This window comes from Fonsecaea erecta, assembly GCF_001651985.1.
Source record: "Fonsecaea erecta strain CBS 125763 chromosome Unknown Scaff2, whole genome shotgun sequence".
NCBI classification, from domain to species: Eukaryota; Fungi; Ascomycota; class Eurotiomycetes; order Chaetothyriales; family Herpotrichiellaceae; genus Fonsecaea; species Fonsecaea erecta.
The window spans coordinates 261,651-284,307 of record NW_017387245.1 but is presented as its reverse complement, the minus strand read 5'-3'; the positions used below and the strand labels follow the sequence as shown (position 1 = coordinate 284,307).

Below are 22,657 nucleotides of genomic sequence, written 5' to 3'. Positions count from 1 at the left end.
TCCGCCCAATCCAATATTTCATCGAGTGTTTTATTCGCAGGCCGCCGAACGCGTTCATGGAGTATGCCGAAGAGGGAAGTATCGCCATGCTTCTTAACCAACACCAAGTCCCGCGCCCAAGGTGGTGTGCCAGTCCTTCAAGCCACACAAGACATCGAACCACAAACCATCATTCGATACATAGGTCAGTTATGCCTGGATGTCAGTGGGTTCGAAAAAATCGGATTCGTGCACGGAGACATCAGACCACACAATCTGCTGCTCAATGCCAGGCCGAATTGAGACCGTGTGACTTTGATCGTGCCAGGACATAGAGGTGCTGACGGCACCATTGGGGCAACTACTGAACCGAAAAGATGATGGACAGGCAGGCACCGTTGGCAAAGCAGGTTCTATCGCTATGGACGCCGACGAAACCTCTGTCGATCCTCACCAGCTCAGCCTGTCTCGCGCCTGATTCTTTCCTCCTCGAACCCTTGACCAGTTCTCTTTCGATTCCAGGAAGGAAGGCAGGTCAAGAAGCGTGGTATGAAAAATAGCAAGATTTGACTATACCAACCGCAAATTAACATATAGATGCAACGACATGTGAGGTAGATATGAGTTGTGGAGGAGGGAAGCTCGTCTCCAAAGAATGAAGCCAAGGTTGTTCCAAAACCGGTATACCGGTGTCGCTGCTTTTATGACTCCCGAGCGACGACTCTGGCTCCGCGAAGATTGGTTCTGGGCGATCGTAGGGCGGCGTTATTCTCTTCCCGAAAAGGGTGCTCCGCCAGCAGCTTGGCTTGGCGTTTGTCAATTGCGCTTTGACGTTCGACTGTGACCTCCACTACTTCCGTCACCATTCCACGTCGACAGCTCAAGATGGCGCTCCTACCCGTACAGTGCTCAATGCGGCTCTTACGAACATACTCGCAGGCCCCGAGATTGACACGATGCCTGTCGCAGGCCCCGCAGCGACGGCTGGGCGAGCCCGACCCTCGAGCCATCCCGGACGTCCAAGCTATGCAGATGACCGAAGACCAGGCCTCGATGGTCGAGGTTGACCATAAACCCGAGCCCGCGGTCGAGAAATACCATCCTGACCACCAGCCCGACTACACTGCGATGGTCGACCACGGAACCTCCACATATTCGCCGGTGCCGAGGAGGGTGATGAACGGGAGCGAGCCCGGGCACGTCACACCCGCTGCGGTCTTGTCTGGGGCTCCCGTGGACCTCCAAGCTCGCACAGTCAGGTAAGACAACCCTCTTCGCCGGTTTTCCACCACGTCTGGAAAGTTGACAACCTTGTCCAGGATCTACAAACCCGTTAAGCCCGCCACACAGTCCGGCACCTGGGGCTCCCACGCCTGGCGGATGGACTGGGACGTCCTCGGCAAGGGCCACCGCTGGGAAAACCCGCTGATGGGCTGGCAGTCGTCGGGCGACTTCATGCAGGGCACCAAGGTGAACTTCAAGACGAAAGAGGATGCGATCGCGTTTGCGGAGAAACAGGGCTACGAGTGGTACGTGCAGGAGCCGCAGGAGAGGCGGTTTGTGCCCAAGGCCTACGCGAACAATTTCTTACACGAGCCCGGTCCGCGGTTGAAGCATATCAAGACGAAATAAGCGATGGGGTAGGAGCTGCAGAAGGAAGAAGCTGGACAAGCGACATGCTGTGGGAATGCTGAAGATCGGCCCAGAATACCGAGAAGAGCATAGCAAAGGGTGATGCCGAGAAAGCTCTGAGACGCACGTGAAGCTTTGCCCGTGAATTTTGTGAAGGGAGGCACTTGGGCATGATGTACATATCGACAACAACACGATTCAATCAGAAGCAAACAAAGGACCACATCATGATTGCTCAGTTTTCCCGTTTTGGCGAGACTGACCAGCATGGTACACACGATCAGGACCTCGTCGCTCTTACGATAACTGTTTCTCTATGTCACAGAACAGCTGTTCGCGTTAAACGTACGAAGCAGCGTGCACGGGACCCACCACGCGCTGCTATAGATCTGATACGACTGATTTCCACGCAGTCTAAACAGCAAGGAGACAGAAGCCGAGAATAGGGTTTTAGGTTGCAGTATTCGTCAATCAATCATTCAATCTTGGTCTATTGAAAACAAGAGCCCGCACAATCGTAGTAATACAAGGATATCATATCATCAGCATCATCATCTGCAGGACGGTTACTTATTTCTTGCAAGCCATCCTGAGAATGAACAACCAGCCTTTGTTCGCGAGGGATCGCCTCTCGTCGTCCCACAGGGCTTCAATGTTCAAACATCAAGAATGTGGGGTTGGCGGATCAGTAGTTATGCTTGGCCGCATGCCTATTCACATCTGCCTGGCGGTTGTGGTTCGTCTCGTGGACCTTGTCCTTCATGGCGTTGCCCGCGGCTCGCACGCGAGTGGAGGTTCGGACATTGGGGTCTTTGGCAATCCTGCATGCGGTGTTAGGATTTGTTTGATCAAACCAGATAAGCCCAGTGAAGGTCGGGGATGACATACTGCTTGTTGGTCTCCTTGCTGGCAGAGTGGGCGCCGCCCTGGACCTTGTTGGAGATCCAGTTGCCCGCTGATCGGAGGGAGTTCATGATTTCTGATTTGTTATCGTGATTTTCGTGGTGGTTTGGAACGTTGAAGTAAGAGAGCTTGAGGGGATTGATATTCGATTCGGTGGTGGTGAATCACAAGAACTTGGGAAGAAGAATCCGCGACTATATACCCACCAGAGCGGAGTGTCTGAGCTCTTACTGCGGATGGGACAGCAAATAGCAGCAAGTGCGAACCAACGATGTCATACAGGGTCCTCCCCGTCAACGTCCGTGCTATACTTACACAGCCTCTTTAGATCAAAGGTCTGAACAAGTTGGGAACGGACCGGGGATGAGAGACTGGCTAGGTCAAAGACGAGCAGCCAATGGAAATATACTCACCGTGGTCTGAAACCTGTTTCTTGACTGCTGGCCATCGAGTCGGGGTCAAGCCTGCTGACCGATGACGATTGTCACTGCCGATCGGTGGCTTGAGAAGGGGTTTGAGAGAATGGGAAAGATACTCCAAGATCGAAAAGAGGGATCACGATAGGGCCGATCGACGTCATATGTGGCGCTGCAAGGTGGCGGCTAGTGGCGCCCATCACAGCCTTGCATGAAGGAGGTAAAGTCAATAGAATCACCAAGGTCATCAGGCTGAAGACACTATTTTCCTATCGACAACTCGAGAGGACTGCATAGATACGACGATGAAATGCCATCTGAATGCCATGTCGGCTGCCTGACACCCAAACAGCAAACATTCACCTTCTAGACCCGACGTTTTTGCTATGCGTCCACAGCAACAACTCCGTAATGCAGTTCAACTCTAGGTCCATCCAGGCCCGCTGGATCAATGATAGGTGTCAGGTCCATTAAGTATACTGTTGTATATCAGCATTCGTCATCGACTTCGATTCATAGTCAGCACTGACCTTGCACTTGATGCTGAATATACCATCGTCAGACATCCCGTTGTATAGCAGCAAGTGGCTGGTCTGATAGTTTGGGATACCAGGGTACACGAAGGGCCCGCATGTATTCCAGCCATGGTCATTACAATTTGGTTGCTCGTAGATGGTGCAGGATAGCCCGTTGTCGGGGCCCATGGAGCCAAGGCGTCCGTACAACCTATTGTACCGAATGTCAGCATACTTCTTGGATCTCATCCGTGGGCTGCATCAACTGCCCGTCACTGACCTGTTATAGCATTGCCCTTCTTTTAATGGAGTCCATACACACGGGTGCTGCCAGTTTTGACCTGAACACTCGTAGACTCCTCTTTCAGTCGTCGCCCGGGTATCATGGTATTTACCCTTCCCGTCCTCGCCACTTTCCGCGTCGTTGCGCGATGCACCCTCCATGTTTTGGTCGTTGCCATGGCTATCGCCGTGGTGGTCGTGGTCGTCTTTTTGCTGTGCCATCCTCCGAAATGTCTCAAGCACATCGGCACTGCGTGGGTGATGCTGTTTGAAGGTGTCATCGTTCTCCTGGAAGGAGCCGTCATGTTCATCTTCCTCGATGTGACCTGTTGGCGAGTGCTGCCAGTCACCGGCATCCTGGCTTCCCATGTTGCCACCTGCGGCAGTGCCACTGGGCTTGCCATAGTGCGCAACTCCAGTATCCGAGGCATCCGACCTTTGCCATTGAGTAGAAGTAGGCGAGGCGGCGGTCATAGTAGCGAGGAAGGCCATGAAGGCCACTGCATGTTTAATAACAACCATTTGTGTAGTGCGTTAGTGCGCAAGCCAATAGAAATACCTTAAAGATGGTGAGATTGCCCGAAGGGATTTAGCATCCATCATTGCGATTTATGTAAAGCACGATGCCCGTAGTAGAGCCTCTCTGGGAGAACGAGGCTTTGTTTGAACGGCAGCAGAGAGGGCTTCGAACAAACGTTTCCTACCGCTTTCGAAGAGCCAAGACGCCCTTGAGATTGGTTCCCAAGACGACGGCGCTGGCATAGGTGGGAGAACTGTCAGAAAAGGGGTTAATCCAAGGTTCGGGACAAAGCCGGTGCTTAGTATTGTTCTCTGTGGAATGAAAGGAGCTCCCTTGATATTGTTCTCCTCCACCACCGATGATTTGCCGACGAGCGCGACATGAAGAAGAAAGAGGTTTTCCTTGCAGAGATAGTCCAGTGCACGCGCCTTGTGATATGCAGGGCGTTGTGCAAGGCCTCCTGCTATTCATCCTGGAGCTACCTACTTTCCAGTCGTGGGGGTTGACCGGGAGTGAGACATATCCGCTAGAATTCTGGGCCGTGGTTTCTGCAAGACATTTTAACCCACAGAAGGATCGATTGTGTCGGTTTCTCCCCATACCAATCCTTACCCGAGGGAATGAGAAGGCATTTGAGGCAGCAAGGCTTCGATACACGGCCAGATGACCAGCCCGGCGATGTTGTCCGACGTTGAAATCCACTTTCAGGACGGCCGAGAGCCGACAGATCTAGGGGGGTGCAGGATCCGATGAACCTCTTGTACCAACCTCACCGAAGGGAGTCGGGGGCAGAGCGGGTGGCACTGAACGGCTGAGGGCGGCTGGCGGCTGAGAAATGACTTGGCAAGTCTTGGCCGCTTTGCAAGTTGCCCCGTGGAGTTTAAGCTTACAAGCTTCCGGGAGGTTCCGCGGCATTGGCGCCTTGGCACCACCACAGGTTTTGGCCTCGCACATATTCCTTGGAGTTGACCTGGATTCTCTCTGTTCGGATGAATGCATGAAAAGATGCAGGTCGACTTGCTTGTCTATCAGATGCAGAGCTGTAAGCGTGGCAAAGGCCCTTGAACGTGGGCTTATCGCGAGATTGCATAAGCGAGGCCTCCACCAGTATCCAGCAATGAAGCTCTCCTCTGGTCATCAACCGCCATCCAGCATGCGGAGAAATCCAGCCGCTGATTGGGGCCCCGACAAATCACCTCCGCACCTCGCATCCACCCCAAGAAATAATCTGAGGGCCCGAAACCAGCTGTTCCCGGCCATTCTCCGTACCGTCTCCATCTTATCGCACGCGCCACGGATCCAGGCCGTCCAAAATATAGGTCGACTCATGTTATGTCTGTGTCGTGGGTCGTCCCCGTCGTTTCCCCGGAATGCCTGTCTGGGGTCTGGGGTTTCAAATGCAAAAGCATCCCATGTCCGCATGATATGTGGTCTGACCTTCTACTTCAGAGACGCTCTCCCCGTGGTACTCGTGAGGTAGCATTACACTTTGAACATCATGGCCGAAGAAGCTGCAACGAAAGAGATGGGTAACAAGACCGAAGAGATCGAGGCTGTCCCCAGACATAGCGAGGTGGCACCACCACCCGTGGAGGCCACCGAGGACATTGAGGATGATCCCCATCGAGCTGCCCTCGAGGACAATCCCGAGACCGCTCAACATGTCTCTTGGTCCACCATCATGGCCGTTTTTGTAAGTTGCAACAAACAAGAGCGTGCCATGTTCCAACGCTGGCTTACCAGAACCGTGGAAATGTAGTTCATGGGCCTGTCCTTCTCAGGATGCATTTCGACTGCGTTCCTTTTGGCGTCGTCCATCCTGGTCCCAATCGGAACCGCGTTGGGCGATTTGGAGCCGATCAGCTGGATAGCCTCCTCCTGGTCAGTCACCTCGGCAGTCAGTATGTCCCTGGGAGGTGGTTTGAGCGACATATTCGGCCGTCGATACGTTATTATGGGTGGGCAAGCTCTCAACATTGTTGGAGCCATCGTCGCCGCCACTGCTCAAACCACGAAACATGTCATCGCTGGATCTGCCATTGTTGGCTTCGGTGCCGGTCTCGTTTTCGTTGCTTACGCCGGAATTCCTGAGATCCTGCCCAACAAGTACCGGTATGTCAACCGGGCGCTGCTCTCCTTTCCGTTCGTAAAACAACGCCTTGGATGATCGCTAATTCTGGCAAATAGTGGCATGGGTTTAGCATGGACTGAATTCTGCATTACTATCCCATGGGGTCTACTCGCAACTCTCCTCGCCAATCAACTGAATGAACATGCGACGTGGCGGTGGGTGTACTATCTGTCAATCATCTATGCGGCGGTCTGTCTGGTCGGAACGGCCATCTTCTACTTTCCGCCAGCTCGCCCGCGTAAAGACTACGACAAGACCCGCTGGCAAGAGTTCATGGAGCTGGATTTTATCGGCTACTACCTCTACGCTGGAGGCTTAACTGTTTTCCTGATTGGAATGAGCTGGGCTGGCGAGGAGGGCCATGCGTGGCATTCTGCCTCTGTGGTTGCGCCAATCGTTCTTGGAGCCTTGATCTTCATTGGCACATTTATCTACGACTGGACCGTGAAGCCGAAGCTACCGTTGATGCCGCTCCACATATTCCGCATGGTCCGGGAATTCACCATCTTGCTGGTTGCGCTTTTTGTCTCGGGACTGGTCTTCTTCGCCATGGTCTCCCTGCTCCCTCAAGCCACCGAGTCGGTGTACGACAGCGACCCGATCAAGCTCGGTGTCGCCCTGATTCCGAATGGTATCGGCCAATTCATCGGAGGCGCTGTCCTCCCTTCTTTGATTCACAAAATCAAGAACATTCGAGCTCAAATTGTTTTCGCCCTTTTCCTCCAAACCCTGTTCTCGGCCCTGTACGCTTACGGAATCATCCCGCACCACAAAACCGCATGGGTCATCTTCCAGCTTTTCGGCATGATGTGTTTCTCGTGGATCACTCTCTGCTGCTACGTCGTCGTTGGGCTCCATGTGCCGCACAAGGATCTTGGAATTGCGTCGGGCTTGGTGGGGACTTTCCGCAATACCGGAGGCAGCGTTGGCATTGCCATTTTCAACACCATCAGAAACGGCGTTCTCAACGACCAGCTTGTGCCACGCATCTTGAAAGCAGCCACAGCCAACGGATTCAAGGGCAATGCAGATGCAGTGGAAGGCCTAGTGACGGCGGTCACCAATAACGCCAGGGGGATTCCCGACGCCTTCGCAAAAGTTCAAGGGGCCACTCCCGCTCTCATCTCTGCGACTGCAGAAGCCTACAAGGGAGCATACGGATATGCGTATCAGCGGGTCTTCTACAGCACCATTCCTTTTGGTGTGATTGCCATTATTACTGCACTCTTCATCAAGGATGCCTCGGAATACCTGACGAACCATACGGCAGTACACATGGAAAAGAATGTTCTCGGAGAAGGCCACCACGAAAGCAAGGCTGTCGACCTGGAGCAGCCGGAGAAGACGGCTACGTAATCTATCACCATTCCACTCGGGGAGGCAGACGTTTCATAAAGGTTCTTCCGCCTACCAAATACCGCTCTGAAAATAGGCAGTCGTTCCGGTACACTCCGAAGGCAGACTGAATATATCCCTATCGGGAACTTGACCACGTTTTGATCTTGTGTTTTGCAGGTCAAGCGATGTTCAGAGAGATTGAACGTAAAATATGAATTTACTGCTCAAGGCCTCTTGAGGCCGATGACGCTTTTTTGTGATGTGGCGAGCTCTATGTGGCCGGCGTTTTCTCTCCTTCTGTCCACTTTGTAACCACCATACTCGCCCATATTAGCTGACCAGCGAGCTAGCCGTGCTGGCCGAGCTTACCTTTGCTGCTTATGCAGAGCACGTCTCAGTGTTGTCAGCCGCCGAGAACTATCGACTACCACGGGCAAGGCTGCCGTAAGATCGGAGGACCTCATGGGATGCCCTCACGTTCCCATTTTTCCGAACTACACCCGTCGGAACCTGGGTGGGAAAAGGGCATATCTCGGAATAGGCGAGCACAAGGAGTCTGGGGGTTCTGCACCATGCGTGCCGCACGAGGGAACCAGGCGGCTCGATCGAGCCGAGAAACGGTGCAAGTCACCACGTGGCAGTTGGCGCCAAGGGCGATGAGCTAGAGCCCAAGCGAGTATGTTCGGCACCTATGCTAGCTTCGAAGGGGGCTGTGGGAAAAAAGGGGGGTTTCTTTGCCTGGGTTCCCGGTGATCAAACTATATCCTAGGATGAAGACGAGGAGGTCCGGGGCACCGGTGGGAACGAACTGATTTGTGGCTCAGATTGGCAAGTCAAACGAGCCATCGCCGCTTTTAGACAATGCCACGACCGCGTGCAGCGTGTCTGCTCTACTTGCCTCCTTCCCTCTCTCTCTCTCTCCTCCGCTTGCTCTTACCACCTACTATCACCCACAACTGTCTGAGATTGTTCCAGAGACGACAGCGAATGGCAACGTGGCCGTATCCCTGACGTGCCTGCAACACAGAATGAAGAGCTCTTGCTGCGCGAGCAACCAAGACATCACGGGCAACTCCCTTTGTGAAAATGCCACATCTAGCCCTCTCAGCAGGAATCCTCACTCCAAAGGACTAGTGCTGCCACCTGAGGTGTCGGCACATATCATTCTCGCCAATGACACCGTCCACATCTTGACTGCGCCGTCTATACAAGGCTCAATTCGCGGTGGAGCTGGCAATTGCCGCAGTAGCCGCAATAGCCCCCGTACCCGCTCAGTCCTGACTTGCACAGCAGTAGATCGGCCATGTTTCTCCAGAACGTTGGAGAAAGTAATCCTGAATGGGCACGCGGCCTTTTGCTAGAATATGTCTAACGGTCTTGTGTTCTACCCGTCTCAAGTTGAGCAACTTCGTCCGGTGGTTCTCAGACAATCAACCTTTATCGCCGTCAAGAAGACATGTTTTCCAAAGGGGGGATAATCGGAGAGAAGACGCTACAACCGGGTGAAAAGTTGAAATCCTGCACTGGTGAATATCAAATTGTTCCAAGGGGGGTGTCGAACCAGGATCTACCATCAATACCCGCAATTGAGGTCTCAAGGAGGAATGGGAAATCTTGTCCAGACATCTGTAAGTTCAAATTTGAGTATCTGAGTTGACTACCGTGCTGAAATACTATATTAGGGATCGTTATCGACGAGATAGTCTATGATTGTACAAGTTTTGTGAACAAACATCCCGGCGGAGACACCGTCATCAGGTCATTTGCTGGAAAAGACTGTTCGTGTAAGTCATCGATGGAGCCCGACCATGGCCGATACACACTCACACCAGGAACTTGTTAGGGCAATTTCACAAGCTACATGACCTTCAAGGCAACCGAAAATGGCTTCCTGGTTTGAGAGTCGGGCGGGCCGAAGGCGTCGAGAACCCTTATCCCAAGCCGAGGAAATGAATATACTGGGCAAAAGGGAATGCGGTCCTGTGTAAGTGGTCTTCCGCCTCTGAATACCAGTTGTTCACAATGGTTACCCGCAACTCCCGCATCAACCGTTGCCCTCCTTTGCAAATATCGATTTGGTGATAGGCCCGACGGACCATGGCATGTATTATAATAACATGATCCTCCACAATGTACAATGTCGAGATTCTCCTCAAACATATCGCCACAATGGAGCTGCAGCCAGTTTCCAAATCCGGGGCTACAGCCGACCATCTTGAAGCTCAACAAGCCCCTGACCGGTCTGTCGTCTCAAAGAAGCATGACGCCCACGAAGCAGCATTGAGAGACGCTGATGCCGAGATCCATGTCACCACGTCCACTTACCTTGCCGTCTTCTTCCTGGGATTTACCTTCCAGCCCTCCCTCACCTTCACCTGTTTGTTTGTATTCCCCGTCATCGTACCCATCGCGATGGAGCTACAGGGATCAACCTACAACTCCAACTGGCTGGCATCGGGCTGGTCGCTCGCTGGTAGCATTGCCTTTGCACTTGCAGGACAGATGAGTGACTACTTTGGCCGGAGATACCTCTTGATGTTTGGTCAAGGCCTCCTCGTCTTGGGCCATATCATCGGCGCCACAGCACAGAGCCTCGAGCAATGCATCGCCGCAATGGTAATCCTGGGGTTTGGAACTGGCACCACGTTCATTCTCTACCCTGGGATCTCAGAAATACTTCCCAATAAGTACCGACCGTATGGTCTAGCCTGGACTGAGCTCAACCTCCTTCCCTTCACGACGTTGGCGCCATTGATTGCTAGGGAGTTCGTCGCTCGAGCAACTTGGAAATGGATCTTCTACCTAGGGATCATTACTGGAGTCATTTCGTTGGCAGGTACAGCCGCCTTCTACTTCCCTCCTGCTCGGCCCATTCGGGAATATTCACGCAGGCAAATCTTAGCCCAGCTGGACTATGTCGGGTTGTTCTTCTACGTCTCGGGGCTGACGCTGTTCCTTCTTGGTCTTGGTTGGGCAGGCACGTCATATGCCTGGAACAGTGCCCATGTGCTGGCCCCTCTTCTCGTGGGAGCGGTGTTGTTCGTCTGTACTTTCGTCTGGGATTTCAGTGGCAGGGCTCGAAGACCTCTGTTTCCCCGCTGGTTGTTTGCGATGGTCAGGGAATACACTTTTCTCCTCGTCATTATCTTTGTGACGGGCGTTGTCTACTTCACTCTCACGACCTTGATGCCGCAGCAGATTGTTTACACCTTGACGGGTGACGCCACCCTGGCTGGGGTCTACAACATCCCTGGAGGCTTTGGCGGGGCTGCGGGAGGCGTCTTCCTTGGTGGACTAATCTCCAAGATCAAGCACGTCCACTGGCAGCTGACATTTGCAATCGCGGTCCAGACGATCTTCACGGCATTACAGTCGATTTGTTGGCCAGGCCAGGTCGCCAAGCTGCTGGTCTTTCAGCTCTTTGCCAATGCTCCCTTTGCTTGGATCACCCTCGCTTGCTATATCACGGCATCTCTCCACGTCCCACAGGAAGACTTGGGCCTGGCACTCGGTCTGATTGGCACCTTTCGGTTCCTGGGCAGTGCTGTGGGCACGACCGTCTTCTCTACAATCTTGAGTAACCGTGCGTCTGGCAGTACCATTTCGCGAGTGGCTTCGGCCGTGGTCCCTATGGGGTATCCCGCCGACAAGGTCTCATCTCTGGTCTCCGCGATAGCAGACGGCGCGACGAAACCCTTGGGCCTGAGTCCTGAGATTCTCAGCAAGGCTCTGGAGGGCTACCAGCTGGGGTGGGCCGATGCCTTTCGAATCACTTGGCTGGCCACCATTCCCTTTGGACTCATCGCCTGTGGTCTGGCGATATTTGTGCGCGACCCTTCTCCCTACTTCACGAACCATACTGCTGTGCATCTCGAGAAAGAGGCTCTCGGGAAAGGAGAAAAGAAGGATGTAATGAGTGAGTAAAGGGAAGAATATTGAGTACACGGGATATGATGTAGTGATCTATATTGAGGACTAAACACCATATAAGCTGATGGTCTTTATTTAAGCCTTGACAATATACATCCGCATTCGGCAGCCCCAGACAATTTGTGGGGTTAGAAGGTTGTGGAGAGCGGGGGTCAAATATTGCTACATATCTTAGCACTTAGTTAGTACTTATTATTACCAACTAAGCTTGACTTATTGGCTTCCTTCTCATTTCCCACTTCCTTTTGCACCAACTGCACAATTTCGGTCGAGGATGGCACAGTCTTCTGGTAATTCGCCTAGCCTTCTTCACTAACGATGAGAGACAATGCCCGCGGTTCAAGAGCACTTGGAACCAGCTCCTGCTGCTGAAGATGGCGGCCGGCGAAGGGCAAGGAAGGCGTGTGAGCCCTGTAAAGCTCGCAAACGTCGGTGTAATGGGAACGAACCCTGCCTCTCATGTACCAGGTACGAGTATCAATGCTATTACACAACTCAACCCAGAAAGAGAGTGGCGAGGATCCCGTCGTTGTCTGAGGGTCGTCCACCTCTTGAACTTGTGCCCGACATTTCCCAGCCCATTTCTGCCCTTCCCATATCCCCGGAGAAGGAAATCAAATACAATGGACACAACGAGCAGTCGATGGAGGCAAACTCTGGCGTCGTCTTTCCCCACATCCTGGGCATGAAGTTCAATCCGACCAGCGCCCCAAAGGTCCAAGGCTTTGGCTGGAACCTGGGCATCCATTACCACCACTCCCGCTCGGAAAAGAGCATGACGTGGATCATCACCAGAGATGAGTGGCACAGCCTGTTTGACGTCTATCTTCGGGAGATTCACCGCCCATACGGTTTCCTCGATCCTGAAATCGTGCTCTCAAAAGCAGCCCGGAGATGGCAAGATCCTCACGCTACCAACACCTACGACCACGTCCTATGCGGCATCGCCGCTCTCGCAACGCTCTTCTCCCCGGAGAGGACGGACAATCGCGAAGGTCTGCTTGTGGACTGTGCCAAGGAGATCCTGGAATCGACAAGTCTGCTGCGAGACCCGACTGTCCACGATGCAGAAGCGTGGCTGTTACGGACACTCTACCTACGATGCAACAGTCCCCCACACGCAGCTTGGATGGCCAGCTGCACGACTATGCACATCATTGAGGCAGCTGGCCTGCATCGAGAGTTGGCCGACGTATCATTGGTCTACTCGGACGCCGAACCCTCCGAGCACGATGTCGAGAGGAGAAGGAGGCTCTTTTGGGTCGCTAAGCTGCTGAACTCATGGATCAGTTTTGAATACGGCCGATCAAGAGTTTCTTTGCAAGGAGCTTCCTGCCAATCGCCCACGCCAACTCCTGGGGACTCCACCACAGACCTCATCGCCATGTTCCAGCTCTCCGAGGTGCTCGATCCTTCGAAACCAAGCGAGCCCGCAGAATTGGAGAATTGCCTGATGCAGGTGGCGGGCTTTCAGTTCACCCTCAACCCGCTGACGCTCTCACAGAGCAATCTCTGCTTCACCCTCTATCGACGACTACGTCTTGCCACTACCAACGTCAAACCCCAACTCTTGGAACAGGTCATTGCGGTGGGTTGTAAGGGCCTCGAGGCCTCGATTAGGGCGACCCGAGCAAGCTCCCCGTGGTGGCACGTCTCGAACGTCCCCTTCCAATTTGCCTGCATCCTCCTGGCGATGGACACACAAGAGTCACTCTGCCACGTGGGTCAAGCGATATTGACGTTGAGGACCGTGGTCAACCACTTCAAGACTCCCATCGCCCAGAAAGCACTGGCCACCATCGAACAATTGGTTCGGATTGCACAGAATCGAAAGGAACAGGACATTGTCTTGCTCCAAAACTGCCTGGACAATAGTGGAATTGCCCAGGAACAAGACCGTCACATGAGCAATGGCAATGGCAATGGTATAGCAGGGCCTGAGGATGACCTCCCTGACCAGTGGTCCGCCGACGTCCTCTGGAACACGCCTGCTTTGGGTGACGTGAACTGGGACCAATTCTGGATTGAACCGCTTGATTTTTCCGCACCAACGCTTCCTCCAACTTGACAGGGTACGTGATGGATGGTGCGGAACAAGAATATCCCCGCATCTCATCTTCCAGCACAAAAAAGGGGGGTCCTTGACCGCAATACTCCCTGTCTCCTATCTCAAGCGGCTGTTGCGGGTATTGCGGCTGTTCTCATTCCGCAGATCCACCCTACCATCCAGAAACCACAACTTGTGCAGCAGTCTCCCAATCGAAGATCAGAGGTCGATCAAAAACTCAGACTGAGTCGGAACAGCTACGTCGCTGGATCCAATGCAACGCTCCGGGGAGGGCGGCTGGTGCGGGTGGTGCATGGGGAGCACGGGCGAGTACAACGTGGAGTCGGTCAGATTATATACTGGATGTGATGCAAGAGAAGGTATTGGAGGATGTTCTAATCAGCTTCATCTCGGGTACTATACAACGCTCGATCTTGTCCTTAGCCACAATGGCTCCTGGTTTACTCGCGAATGGCTGGCACGACGACGTGGCCATCACACCCAAGTCGACACCAACACGCTATCCGTATGAGAACCTTGACTTTGACCCAAAACTACAGCCCAAGAGATATGAAATAGCAGGTTAGTATATCGCCTCCTCAAAGAGGTGTCTCTCTGACGCGAGATTCCATAGGGACGTCGCCGTCTTCCAAGATATTGTTCCTCGATGTGAACATGTATGCTCTCTATCTGCTTGATTGGAAGTTCAACTCCATCTCGAACTGACCTGCGACAGTATTGATTCTACGGGCAAAGAACCATATCGAGGAGATGTATACATCGAAGGTAAATCCACTGGAGCTGCACTTTGACACTGGCTAATCAAGAAACCTAGGCGAGCGCATTGTCGCGGTTGGATCCGTTCCTCGAGTTGAGCACATTCAAAACAAACCTGATGTGCGGGTGATCCAAGGACGAGGCCGCACACTCATGTCAGGACTGGGCGACTCACATACTCACTTGACGTGGAACAACAACGCACTCGAACTGCTGGGTGATGTCAGTGTGGAAGAGCATGTGTTGATAACAATCAAATCTGCGTTATGCTACCTCGACTCTGGCTACACAATGTAAGTCGGACTTCGGTCGCATCATTTGTGACTATGGTCTGAACCTCTTCAGGTGTTACGGAGCTGCGTCTGCGAAAGACCGGCTGGACTGTGTGGTCCGCGACGCCATCAACCGGGGTGACATACCCGGTCCTCGTTACCTCGCCAATGGACGTGAGATCGCTCGGAGAGATGGCGAACTAGCCGCTGGCATCACGGCGTTTGCTGACGGTGAGTCTCTAATTAGTTACTGCCAGTTCCAACTGCTCATTCCTCTAGGGCCCCTGGAAATGCGCGAAGTCATTAGACACCATGCTCGGATAGGGGTCGACCAGATCAAGCTGAGCATGTCTGGAGAATCGGTGAGTTGTGGCATATATTCAGCTTGGAAAAAGGTTGCTGAATGCATATCGACTAGATCACGGAAACGAGGTCCGCTGAAGAGTGCTTCTTCTCTGACGAAGAGACGGCTGCATGTGTGGACGAGGGTATGGTCGTCCCCGTTGCCTGCACTGATTCTCGGCCAGCTAACCGGTTTGCAAGCCCACCGCCACGGCTTGAGGGTTTGTTCTCATGCTCGAGCACGAGACTCGGTCATCCAATGCGTCCAACACGGCGTGGACGTGATATATCATGGTTCGTGCAGGAGACAATCACTCTCTTCACTGGAACCTTTGACTCTCTAACAAAGGACAAAGCATCGTACACGGACGAAGTGGGCATGAACATGCTCACCAAAGCAAAGCACAAGCACGTGGTCGCGCCGGCGATCAACTGGCTATACACGACCGTCCACGAGGCCGAGCCCTTCGGATACACGTTTGAGAAAGCCGAGCAGGTCGGCTACAGGAAGGAGCTGGAGGTGGCGATCACGGCGCTGAAGGAGATGAACAGGAGAGGCATCACGGTTCTTCCGTAAGTTGTTTCTCCCCGGGTGCTGAAGCAAGTCCCGTCTAGTCACTTCCAGTTCCACTGACCAGACACGACTGCCCCTCAGTGGTGGCGACTATGGGTTCGCATGGTGTCCTCACGGCACATACGCCCGTGACCTCGAACACTTCGTCAAGCTGCTCGACTTCTCGCCCATGGAGTCCATCATCGCCGCCACAGCGGGCGTGGCCAAACTCTTCATGCAGGAGAACGAGCTGGGCAAGATCCTGCCGGGGTACTACGCCGACTGTCTCCTCGTCAACGGCGACCCGCTGAAGGACATCGCCGTCCTCCAGGACCACGACAAGTTGGACGTCATCATGATCAACGGACGCATTCACAAATCGTCCCCGGCCGACTTTGTCACTCCTGTACCGCCTGCGGCGCAGCCACTGCCATCAACGAAGAAGCCACACAACTTTGTCACCTTCGAAGACGACCTAGGCAGGGCCTGCGTCGGACACCTGGATCTAGAGACCTCCGTCGTGCACGCATTGGCGATGCCTTCAGGATCTCCTCTGAGTAGTCTGCAGCAGGTGATCGAGCTCGGGCACGAGACCATCATACAGACAGGCGAATCCTTCCCGCTGTCGTCCGTCAAGAAGCTGTTGGCCCCCATTACCGACAGGGACGTCGTGTGCGTTGGGAACAACTACGCAGACCACGTCAAAGAGTACCGAGAGAGCGGGTATGACAACACGCAGCAGCGGCAGCAGCGGCAGAAGAATCAACAGCAGAAAGGTACGTACGCTAGCAGAGTCGAGTCTGCGTTCTATGCACGAAGGGGAGAATAATCTGACTCGAACGACGTCGACAAAGCTTCCTCCTCCTTCCCAACCATCTTCACGAAGCGCAGCACCAGTGTCGTCGCCGCAACCGACGACATCTACGCCCACCCGGGCTTCACCGACTGTTTGGACTATGAAGGCGAGGTCGGCGTCATCATCGGCACCCCCGGGTTCGGCATCGCCGAGAAGGACGCCATGGACCATGTCTGGGGATATACGATCATCAACGGTAAGCTAGCTAGCTCGCCCTGCACGTAGATCCCTCCGTCCTCCAGGACTTTCCTGTACTTGCGGAACTGACGACGGATGTTCTTCGTTTTTTTCCAGATGTGACGGCCCGGGACAGGCAGCGTGACCACGGCCAGTTCCTGATGGGCAAGTCGCCAGATACATTCTGTCCGATGGTGAGTACTTGCAATTATCTATCTCGTACATTCGTTGGGAAGAAGGGCTCCTCCTCCTCTTCTTTTTGAGTTCAATCCAATCTGACAGCTATTGTGTACCCTACAGGGCCCCGTCGCCGTCCCCAAGGACGCTTTGCCAGAGACTTTACGTGTGCAGACATTCGTCAACGGCGAGAGGCGCCAGGACGGCACCACCGCCGACCTGATCACGTCGATTCCGAAGCTGATTGAGGTCATCTCGGCGGGCTTGACGCTTCAGGCGGGCGATGTTATTGCGACAGGGACCCCGGCCGGCGTGGGCGTCGGCTTCCATCCGCCCAAGTTCCTCAAGCCAGGCGATTTAGGTGAGTCTGTCTGTCTGTCTGCCTGTCTCTGCTTCTTTCTTTCTTGTTCTTCTGTGCTTCTTGCGGTGGGCTCTTCCCCAAGAAGAAACAAATTCTGATTCTAAATCTATTTCTTTCCCCCTTAGTCGAGGTGTCGGTGACGGGCCTCGGAAAGCTCAGCAACCGCGTGTCAGACAAAACCAGATCACCGGCACAGCAACTCCAGCTCCAGCCCCGATCCAGCCTCCCAGTATACAACCTCGAGCGCACGTGGGGCGGAGCAGCAGCCGGGTCGTTGACGCGCGTGGGTGACAAGCTGGTCCACGTGCGAGAAATCGGCTCCGGGTCGGACACGATCGTCTTCGTCCACGGCCTGGGCGCCTCGTCGGAGTACTACACGCCGCTGATCCAGGAAGCCGGCCTCGACGGCGACGACGCGAGACACCGCATCGTCCTCTACGACCTGGAGGGCCACGGGCTGACGCCCACGGCCGCCTCGTCGGTTGTCAGCGTGGAGTCTTACGTCGCCGACCTCGAGAACCTCTTCGCCACCAAGGGCATCACGAAAGCCACCCTCGTCGGCTGGTCCTTGGGCGGACTGATCGCCATGCTGTTCGCTGAACGCAACAGCTCCGCCGTGAGCAAACTGGTCCTGCTCGGCCCCGGCCCCAATCCGTTCCCTGACGGGGGCGTCAAAGTTTTCAGCGACAGAGCCGCGTCCGTGCGGGCCAAGGGCATGGACGCCTCCGGGATAGCCCAGGCGGTGAGCCACGCAGCCACGTCGCCACGCACGCAGCAGCAGTCGCCTGTGCTGGTCTCGGCGGTGCGCCAGTCCCTGCTCGCCACACACCCGGAGGGATACGCCAAGGGGTGCATGGCGCTGGCCAAGTCGAAGGACACGACGATCCGCGTCGAGAAACTCGACATGCCCGCGCTGCTGGTCGCCGGCCGGGACGACAAGATCTCCCCCACGAGCCTGGCCGAGACGTACGTCAGGAGGCTGCCCAACGCCAAGCTGGAGGTACTCGAGGGCGTCGGCCATTGGCATGTCATTGAGGATGTCGGGGCCGTGGCGCGAGCCCTGCGCGGGTTCTTGTGAGAGACGACGAACACTTTTAACCACACATATAATATGTGCGGGAGATACTGCAGTTTTTACGGCCAAGGGGGTGGTGCCATTATATACTGCACAGAGGGTCAAGGACCGAGCAAAGGGCCCAGCTGAACAGAACTGAGCATTCGAACGAATTAGGTGTAAGAAAAGAGAGACAGACGCAAGAGAGAAAGTGCCTCTGAAATAAGAGCCCAACAAGTGTAACGAGGGTAAAAGTTGATATGTCATTTAATCAAAGGCTTTTAGAGCACATTTACCAGTCTGTTTCTCTCAGTCACCGTCGTAGTCTCAGTCTCAGTCTCAGTCTCGTGCTCATGCTCGTGCAAGTTCACACTCAGTCTCCTCAGTCTTCTCATTCAAAAGCATGCGTGGACCCAGCCACGCTCCTACGGGAATAACATCAAGTCTTCCACACGATTTCACACACTGCGAATGCCCGCTCCTCCACGCTCTCCAGGCGACAATCTCGAGGGAGCGTCGCACACACCAAACATCAAAATCCTAATCGTCATATCATCTCATTTCACCTGACGCCGTTCCGGCCTCTTCCAACACACAGAAAAAAAAACGAAGAAAAAGGACGCAGATCAGCTCTTCAGTCTGCCCAGCAAAAAGAACGGTGGGGTATCTTCCAGAAGAGACAACGAGAATTGAAACAAGGAAATCCATCAAATCCCAATCATGTCAGAATCGTCGCGTATACATCACCGTTGAAGTAGGTTGGATGTTTCATCAACCTGTACACCCGACTTCCAGGCGTTCATGCGCTCGTTCTGCTGCGATCCCAGTCCATGTCCACGAAACCATCGCCTCACAACCGCCAAAGTTTTCTCGGTTTTGTTGGCGTTCCTCACCAGCGTGGCAGGTAATGATCTTCTCTTCCTGCCCCAGAAACGGCAGCGAGCCGTGAATTCTCTCCAAAGTAGAATAATATCGAGGAAAAGGAGACGCTTCCTTTTTTTTTCTTTCCCAGGAACAATTGCCCCCTCAGACTGCGCGGAACCGTAACCCACGACGAGAAAGTCCGTACCGAAATGACAACATCCCGCAAATCCAGACCAGCGTGAGGCCTACAACCACATACATCTCCCAGCTGTAATCGTTGGAGAAGAGTTCGCATCGAACTGCAAGCGCTAATCGTTGTAGAAAAAGTGCTCCCCGGTTCTGGCGTCATAGTAAAGCTTCCTTGGCTCTCTTCTCTCCCTCCTGAGATCCCTGTCGTCGTAGAATTCTCGTTCTCCTACCAGCTCGCTCCGCCTCTTCGCCTGCCTCAGCTCATCTTCGCGGAGGTCCAGGTCCCTCTCGCGGGCTGTTAGTTGTTGTTCGCGTCGACTCAAATGATCCTCAAGGACGCGATCCCGCTGGTAGTCCTCGACGCGGATGCTTTGGCGGTCGAGTTCGTCGCGGTAGTAGATGTCACGTTCGTCCTCTGCGTGGTGATAGTGAACGATCGGCATGGCAGACTCATGGGTGCTGTAGCGACGAATGGGTACGAAATCCTGTTCCTTGGATCGTCGAGGCAAGTCGCGAGAGACGATCTGTCTGTCCTCGGGGATAGGCGCCGTCGCCTGCCTCATCAGACGGGGATGGCGTTCATGGCGGGTCTCAGACGGCCGTTGGTCATAGACGACATAAGAGTTCCGGCGCGGAATTGCTGGTACGACAACCTGCTGCTCACCCTGATATGGTCGTTCCACATACGACTGTCTCCTGCTAGGTCCGGGGTGATGTTTCTTATACACGACGTCAGGGCGGCCCTGGCTGTACACGAGGCTTCCTCGGCGAGGGACCCCTCCGGGTGTGCTGAGGGAGGTATTGGAGCTTTCTGCGTAGTCGGCCACAAAGCCGTAATGGCTAGTGTCGCTGTTCTCCGAAGAGGCATAGCCTCCGTCAAAATACTGCTGAGTATGCTGATTGGGGAAATGCACCGACTCGCGGCGCCGAGACTTGGAACGTGCCTCTGGCTGCGTCCGGTGCCGGGAATGAGATCTTCGAGCATCACCGTCAACAACGACCACCGGATGCTCCTGTGGCGAATGCCCGCGACGACCGCGACGGTCAGTCGGGTTCTCCACGAATACTGCGTCAACCGGAGCAGGGTCAACAGCGTCAGTGGCAAAGTCTTGCACTTCCGGCACCACGTAGACACCATCTTCGTCAGGCACAGCACCTCTGTCTCGCGACTTGCTGCGGGACTTGCTGCGTTTCTTCTCTGCCTTGTCCTTCTTCTTCTCGGGTTTGGACCCCAATGGAGTCTCTCTTGCGATGTATGGAGGGAGGTTGGCGTTATTGAAATGCATCGGGCCGAGGTCGTCTCGTGGCGTGCCATCCGCCTCAAACAATGGGAGGTTCGCGACGGGATCCTCTAATTTGTCGAGAACTGAATCTTTCCTGACACGGCCGTAGCTGTCGTTGATATACCTCTTCTCTCGGACGGTTTCGACTTTTCTCACCTTCTCGCCACCAAATGACTTGGCCCGTGACCTTGACCTGTCTCTCGTTCGGGCCAGGATGACATCCATCTCTGGGACTTCCATTTTACCCCTCCTTGTCTGAACTCTCTTGGACTTGATATAGACAACTTCCCAAAGGGCATCGCCTGTCTCTTGCCCATTGGCCTTTCGGATCACTTCTTCAAGCATGCTTCGGCGGAGTGAGGGCATACGGGTCATCTGCTCTAACACCGGGCCATCGCCACCCTTGCCTCTCCGGGCCTTTCTCTCAATCTCGTCCACCGGGGCTGGGATTGGCTTCTTGACACATGAGCTCCAATCGTCGCCACGCTTGGACAGACGATAGTATAAATAATCTTGGAGGGTAGGGATAGTGTCAGCAGATCGAATGCGATCCGCGCGCGGGCGGATCTCTTCTGGGTCATCATTTAAGGTCATTCTGTCAAAGCGTTGATGGACACTTGGTGCCCGCTCTTCGAAGAAGGCAGGGTCTTCGGCGAAGCGGTCATCGAAGTGTTCTCCATACGGCTCGTGGAGACCACGAACATCTGGATCAACCGGAACAAAATGGTGATCAGGGGGAATTGGAGGTTCCATGGTTGCGCTTAACGAAGCCGCAAGGCTGGACAAGCCAGGCGCAGTCTGCTGCTGGTGAGGATGCGTCTTTGCAAAGGATATACGAGTAAACGGACGGGTGTGTAAGAGGAACGGAAGCTTAGTGGGGCAACACACAAGGGGAAATGGGTCAATGATATGCAACGGCCACGCACGGTAGACGGAACGTCAGAGGAGTGCCAGGTAGATTTCAATTGACTTTGCACTCCGGTTCAACACTGAGAGTATTCGCCCGTTATTGGATCAGCCAGGTATGTGGCCCCAGGTTCTGTCTGAGTCAAGGGAGGAGGAGGGATTCGTAGGTGGAGGGGATCAAGAGGGTAACTTGTGACCGGTGTGGAAGATCCGCCCTTTTTCTTAGCTGGAGAGAAGGATGAATGCTCGTGACGGTTGCCTTGCAGACCAGGCATGGATCACATTGGCTTGTCTCTCAGAGCAGGTCGAGAGCCATGCCTGTCTGAGTGGCCAGGGGCTCCAAGGAACGGGAACCTGCGGGACATGATTTGCGGGGCCTCTGGAAGGCAGCAAGGAGAGGGATGATCGGGAGAGGACAGGGTCAGTGCTTGAAACGGCGGTGTCGCTATTCTCTCGTTGAAAGGATGCAGGAGGTGCAGTAGCGCGGCTAGGAAGAAATTGGACTGGAGGACGGTGAGGGCGAATCAGAGACAGCTGTCATTGCAGCCGTCTGTGAATGGGGGTGGCCGTGGTCATGGCAGTCCAAACCACGTTCAGTCATCATGCAGTCGGGCGCGTAGGATTTCTCTTGCCAGAGGGGGCGTGAAAGATGGTGGCCATTACTTGCTGAGAAGATGAATGTGGTGAGATGAAACGGGCAAGGAGATTATTGCGCCTGCGCCTGCGCCCGGCCCATGCACCCAAAAGTTCCACCACGTGACACTCTGACTCCTTGTCCTGTACTTGGTACTTTGTATGTTGCCAAAAGTCTCCGGCAACGACGTGTTCAGAACATAAACATTCCTGTACAATTCCCTCACCAGCAAATGATCCTCGAAATTCTAGCATGGACAAATACAACAGCGAATTTGTGTCGACGACCCCCGGCACTGAACACACCACATTGCTCCCCCTCGGCTTCACACCATCTCTTCGTGGCGACAAGGCTACTAGCTCTTTTGGGCGACTAGACTTGACTCAATAGTGCTGACCTGCTTGGAAGGCCTGTCCCTGCTGCCTGGTCTCGTCGAAGTGCAGCCGAACTCTTTTCCGGCAGTGCATTGCCCGACCACCTAGCACAACCACTCGTAGGGGTGTCGAATGCGCTGGCTGA

At 54.2% G+C, this 22,657-nt stretch overlaps 8 protein-coding genes across 8 annotated transcripts; 5 read left to right on the top strand and 3 right to left on the bottom strand.

Annotated features, from left to right (window-relative positions):
* Window positions 1–864: 864 nt before the first annotated feature.
* On the top strand, window positions 865–1,611 carry AYL99_01864 (hypothetical protein; the record flags this gene model as incomplete). Its single annotated transcript, XM_018833380.1, has 2 exons — window positions 865–1,238; window positions 1,299–1,611. 2 exons carry the CDS (start codon window positions 865–867, stop codon window positions 1,609–1,611), a joined length of 687 nt encoding a protein of 228 aa, XP_018696004.1.
* A 685-nt stretch (window positions 1,612–2,296) lies between these two features.
* On the bottom strand, window positions 2,297–2,585 carry AYL99_01863 (hypothetical protein; the record flags this gene model as incomplete). Its single annotated transcript, XM_018833379.1, has 2 exons — window positions 2,297–2,432; window positions 2,500–2,585. 2 exons carry the CDS (start codon window positions 2,583–2,585, stop codon window positions 2,297–2,299), a joined length of 222 nt encoding a protein of 73 aa, XP_018696003.1.
* An 815-nt stretch (window positions 2,586–3,400) lies between these two features.
* On the bottom strand, window positions 3,401–4,219 carry AYL99_01862 (hypothetical protein; the record flags this gene model as incomplete). The annotated part of the gene is made up of 3 exons (XM_018833378.1): window positions 3,401–3,409; window positions 3,461–3,656; window positions 3,726–4,219. The coding sequence occupies 3 exons, from the start codon at window positions 4,217–4,219 to the stop codon at window positions 3,401–3,403; spliced, it is 699 nt and encodes a 232-aa protein (XP_018696002.1).
* A 1,526-nt stretch (window positions 4,220–5,745) lies between these two features.
* On the top strand, window positions 5,746–7,734 carry AYL99_01861 (hypothetical protein; the record flags this gene model as incomplete). Its single annotated transcript, XM_018833377.1, has 3 exons — window positions 5,746–5,940; window positions 6,007–6,359; window positions 6,435–7,734. The coding sequence occupies 3 exons, from the start codon at window positions 5,746–5,748 to the stop codon at window positions 7,732–7,734; spliced, it is 1,848 nt and encodes a 615-aa protein (XP_018696001.1).
* A 2,112-nt stretch (window positions 7,735–9,846) lies between these two features.
* Window positions 9,847–11,640, top strand: AYL99_01860 (hypothetical protein; the record flags this gene model as incomplete). Its single annotated transcript, XM_018833376.1, has 1 exon — window positions 9,847–11,640. The coding sequence occupies one exon, from the start codon at window positions 9,847–9,849 to the stop codon at window positions 11,638–11,640; it is 1,794 nt and encodes a 597-aa protein (XP_018696000.1).
* A 334-nt stretch (window positions 11,641–11,974) lies between these two features.
* Window positions 11,975–13,714, top strand: AYL99_01859 (hypothetical protein; the record flags this gene model as incomplete). Its single annotated transcript, XM_018833375.1, has 1 exon — window positions 11,975–13,714. One exon carries the CDS (start codon window positions 11,975–11,977, stop codon window positions 13,712–13,714), a length of 1,740 nt encoding a protein of 579 aa, XP_018695999.1.
* A 428-nt stretch (window positions 13,715–14,142) lies between these two features.
* AYL99_01858 (5-carboxymethyl-2-hydroxymuconate isomerase) lies at window positions 14,143–18,286 on the top strand (the record flags this gene model as incomplete). The annotated part of the gene is made up of 14 exons (XM_018833374.1): window positions 14,143–14,275; window positions 14,328–14,370; window positions 14,430–14,479; window positions 14,529–14,763; window positions 14,816–14,973; window positions 15,022–15,104; window positions 15,161–15,230; window positions 15,286–15,378; window positions 15,441–15,657; window positions 15,740–16,413; window positions 16,492–16,689; window positions 16,788–16,864; window positions 16,971–17,208; window positions 17,334–18,286. The coding sequence occupies 14 exons, from the start codon at window positions 14,143–14,145 to the stop codon at window positions 18,284–18,286; spliced, it is 3,222 nt and encodes a 1,073-aa protein (XP_018695998.1).
* A 1,148-nt stretch (window positions 18,287–19,434) lies between these two features.
* AYL99_01857 (hypothetical protein) lies at window positions 19,435–21,351 on the bottom strand (the record flags this gene model as incomplete). Its single annotated transcript, XM_018833373.1, has 1 exon — window positions 19,435–21,351. One exon carries the CDS (start codon window positions 21,349–21,351, stop codon window positions 19,435–19,437), a length of 1,917 nt encoding a protein of 638 aa, XP_018695997.1.
* Window positions 21,352–22,657: the final 1,306 nt, after the last annotated feature.